At 45.2% G+C, this 4091-nt stretch overlaps 1 protein-coding gene across 1 annotated transcript in view; it reads right to left on the bottom strand.

Moving 5' to 3' along the window:
* The window catches only part of FAM149B1 (family with sequence similarity 149, member B1), a 13650-nt gene extending 9661 nt beyond the window's left edge, over window positions 1-3989 (bottom strand). Inside the window, exons 1-6 of the mRNA XM_010136838.1 lie at window positions 3919-3989; window positions 3388-3492; window positions 2695-2830; window positions 1972-2114; window positions 737-856; window positions 54-209 (exon numbers count right to left, since the gene is read on the bottom strand). Coding sequence (XP_010135140.1) covers window positions 54-209; window positions 737-856; window positions 1972-2114; window positions 2695-2830; window positions 3388-3492; window positions 3919-3989 — 731 coding nt within the window. The remainder of the gene's footprint in view (window positions 1-53; window positions 210-736; window positions 857-1971; window positions 2115-2694; window positions 2831-3387; window positions 3493-3918) is intronic.
* Between the last annotated feature and the right edge of the window lie 102 nt (window positions 3990-4091).

Genomic DNA, 4091 nt, shown 5'->3' with positions numbered 1-4091 from the left:
GCAGGAATTCCAGGACACTGGTACTTGTTGCGGTCCTAATATTCAATACTCACACATCTCTGCGGTCAAATGCTAAATATTCTTCCATTACACCTTCAGAGACAATTACTCCATCTTCCTCCTCTTCGCCCTCTGGAGACTTGGAACAGGCAGCCCTCTTGTGAACGGGAGCAACAGCGAGAGGAACCTTCTTCCCAAACACACTAAATCTGAAGAGGTGGCAGTTTGCAGAAAGCAGAAAGGAAAAGTAAGTTGTTGTTTCACTTCCAATAGCAGCATTTGGTGAACGGAGAGCCAATGGGGTAGGTAAGGCCAAGCAGAAGAGAGGCCGGTAATTATCTATTACAGTAAAAACTCTTGGTTTGGATATTCTTAATTCTTGCTAAGGAATGTGAACGTCAGAGAAAAATTCCAAGCTAATTAAGACACGTTCTAAAACACTGAATAATAAAAGTAGTACTAAGGTAGTGCTTTTCGAAGCTCTACACAAATTTAACAGATGATTAACAAAACCAGCTACGCTGCTACCGACCAGTTTACTGCAGTTACCAACAAGCACAGCTACGTAGCCTTGCTATTCTGAATGTACTACTTTCAGTTAAAAAAAAAAGCATTCTGTGTTCAAAACTCAGCCTAATAGGAAGGAGTTAGATGTTACGTTTTAAGGAGCCTGTCACTGTGGTCCACCGAGAACAGAATTACCTTCTTATGGTCTGCGTTAACCCCTGGTACTTACTCATCAGAATCTTTTTCTTGCGGTGAATTTACATCCGAGGAACCTAAACTGTGAGATGATGAACTGGAATACCATCCATACCCTTCATCGGTGGGGATCACTATCTGCTTCCCCACCACCCTGCCACAGCAAAAGCAAAGGATAAACAAATCAGAAAACGTTGACGGTAAGATAATTACAATGTGTAATACCACGCAGCAGCACATCCTGCGAGTTCTCTTGGGAAACTCTGCAATTTTCTGGGTGAGAGTTAAATGTGGTTTCAGTTGTGATCCCTAGTACCGATTGCTCTGAGTCAGGTAAATACTGTAAGGAAATTTTGCTTGTTTTTTTATGCCCTGCTGACTGCAAGACTTTTGAGTATGACTAAACCTGGTCAAGTACATGAATGAAGATTTAAAATTTAAGTTTCCAGACAGCATGCTGAACTAGGGTAGGAGGATTTTGAAATTATTTTAAGCACATGGATTTTACAGAATCATTTTGGTTGGAAGAGACCTTTGAGATCGAGTCCAACCGTTCACCCTTCCACTGCCAGGTCACCACTAACCCATGTCCCTAAGCACCACATCTCCATGCCTGTTAAACACCTCCAGGGATGGTGACTCCACCACCTCCCTGGGCAGCCTGTTCCAGTGCCTGACAACCCTCTCTGTAAAGAAATTTTTCCTAATGTCCAACCTAAACCTCCCCTGTCGCAACTTGAGGCCATTTCCTCTTGTCCTGTTGCTTGTTACTTGGAAGAAGAGACCGACCCCCACCTGGCTACAACCTCCTTTCAGGCAGCTGTAGAGAGCGATAAGTTCTGCCCTGAGCCTCCTTTTCTCCAAACTAAACAATCCCTGTTCCCTCAGCTCTCCCCATAAGGTTTGTGCTCTAGACCCTTCACCAGCTTCACTGCCCTTCTTTGGACACGCTCCAGCACCTCAGTGTCGTTCCTGAAGTGAGGGCTCGAAACTCAGCACAGTATTTTAGCTGTACCATATGTCTTCTCTAAGAGAATTCTGCTATGTTAAGGCCAAGTCAGCTGCAAATAGCATAATCCTCTGGCCAGGAACGAAACGGGAGAGAGCAGAACGTCTGTGAATGACCACGGCAGGCAGACTGCCAGGGTGAGCTTTACCTACTCCGTAATTACAGAAAACCACCCCGCTTCTAAAGTTTTTGAAGAACTGTTTCCTGCCCTACCCTTTTCTGACTGGGATGGCACGAGCATTAGTCTATCTATAGGATACCTGAGGTGAGGAAAGCTGGCTGTCCACTGGTGGCATTCTTCCCGCAGCCCCTCGACGTGCACGTTTTCTTTCTGCTCATAGAGGAGCTCATCGATTTGTCTGAACATTTGCTCAACTTGTTCTGTGGCGGCTTTATCAAATTCCTAGAAAGGAAAGTTATCCAATAAATACCTAGCAAATAGCATCTGGAGGGGGGTTTGATTGAATCTTTTTTTTATATATAATTGAAAAAGACAACTATTTGTTTAAAGCTCAGCGGGACTGATTTAAGCAGGTTTATTTCTCTTGCACAGGAAGACATTGACTTGAAATAGTTTCCCCCGGAGATGAAGCAGACTGCTGCTGTTAAGACTGATGGTAAGCTAACATGCAAGTATGCAGAAGTTTGATAAACTCACACCAGGTGCCTGGGAGTCACTCGCTCATGTCTGGGATTCCACAATAATAGCATTTATTACACTGTATAGGAACACCTATGCATTAAATAATTGGCGTGCCCACAATTGTAGATGAAAATGCAGAATATTAATTGAATAATACCAGCCTAATATGTTTTGATCTGAAAGATGGGGAAGCAGTAAAAAACACGTTCTTTTTATAATGCCCGCCATGATTTGTTGGCAGCTCCAATCCTCATTTTTCCCCTGAAATGTATTTGCAGTGGTTTTTCCAATGCCTTTCCACTCCCTGTGCCACCCTTGGTTTGGATAACGTTCTACTCACATCATAGCCCCAAGAGAAGACTGAGCTGTCCTCGGTGGAGGTGTCGACGACATAACTCTGACTAGCAGACCGTGAATTCCCACAATCAGGTGGAGTTACAGGAAGGGAATCTGATTCCTTCCAGCTTTCAGACTCCCTGAAACGCACATGTTGAAAAAAGGGGAGGAAAAAACCCCAGCAATCCACAATGACAGATGAAGTGGGTGAACAAATTTTTCTTTCTGTACAAAAAAGCACAGATACCTCAGGAGACGGCTTGGCAATGACAGTTTTCATAGGGTAACTATTTACTGCAGAGGCATTTAACCGAAGCCGTGGTACGTAAGGAATTATAGCAACCGTAACTCCTAACGATCTCAGTGACACAGGAAGTTCTAGATGTCAAGCAAAACACAGACTTCCCCGAAATTGTCTTAGTTAAGCTGTGGACTATTTCTAGTCCTGGTTCTACACCACTTGAGAATTAGTCTTCTCTCTTCTCTTGTTTCTGCCATAAAATTAGATGACTCAGGCCATTTGTGAGCTACACATTTTTTTTTTTATTTCCAAATAGGCAGGACATGCCCTGAAACGAAGGAGAGCCCTGATAAAACCTGAGCCTACCAACTGTCTTACTTCTGTAAAGGTAACGCACAGACGCCCACTTTTGCCATCATCTCCAGAAAAAGACTCAGTTTATGCTAAGACAAGTACCTTGAGACTTCGGTGGAGGTTTGCGCCGTTGGTGCGGCTGGGCACACCTCAGCCCGTGGTTCTGGCAGTGGATGATGGCGCAAGGCATGTTTTGGAAGTCCGTGTCTGAAACAAGAAGGGGAACTTGACATCACTCACAAGAATAAACATCTACTTGCTTCCCAAGTTTTACAGGGTTTTTTAGTCTAGAAGCAGAGCTTTTGAATTAAGGTATCAAGACTAACTCTAGGCTGAACATGGACTTAAAGGTCCTTGATTAGAAATCGGTGTCTTCCCTTAAAGTGTGGTGAATCGGGCTACAACTCTAAAAACAAATCTGACATCATCACCCCTGGAGGAGACTTGAACTCAAATGCTACAAGAGCGGCCACCAAACCACACAGTGCCAAGGTTTTTTCTAGTTCTTTTTATCAGTGTTTAGCTGTCTAGGAGAGAGGGACAAGCAAAGCAAAGTCGCAGTAGTTGGAGACAGAAGTATCGACGCAGGAACAAAAAGCACCCGACTGCCCAGGCCGGTGGATTTGCTGACACCTCTCGCCCTCTCGACAAAGCGCCTCCGCGTCAGTCTCCTCTCGGGTCACAGTATGGACAGGCACCGGCATTCGATCCCGTCCCCTCGCACCCCTGTTCTTCAGGCGAGGAGCACGCCCGCTGGCCGGGCGCGCTGCGAACGCGTCACCGCGGCTGCCCGTACCCCGGCCACC

The sequence above is a fragment of the Buceros rhinoceros genome, unplaced genomic scaffold, assembly GCF_000710305.1.
Source record: "Buceros rhinoceros silvestris isolate BGI_N320 unplaced genomic scaffold, ASM71030v1 scaffold20285, whole genome shotgun sequence".
Lineage (NCBI taxonomy): Eukaryota > Metazoa > Chordata > Aves > Bucerotiformes > Bucerotidae > Buceros > Buceros rhinoceros.
The sequence above is the reverse complement of the archived record's forward strand: the minus strand, read 5'-3'. Positions and strand labels throughout refer to the sequence as shown.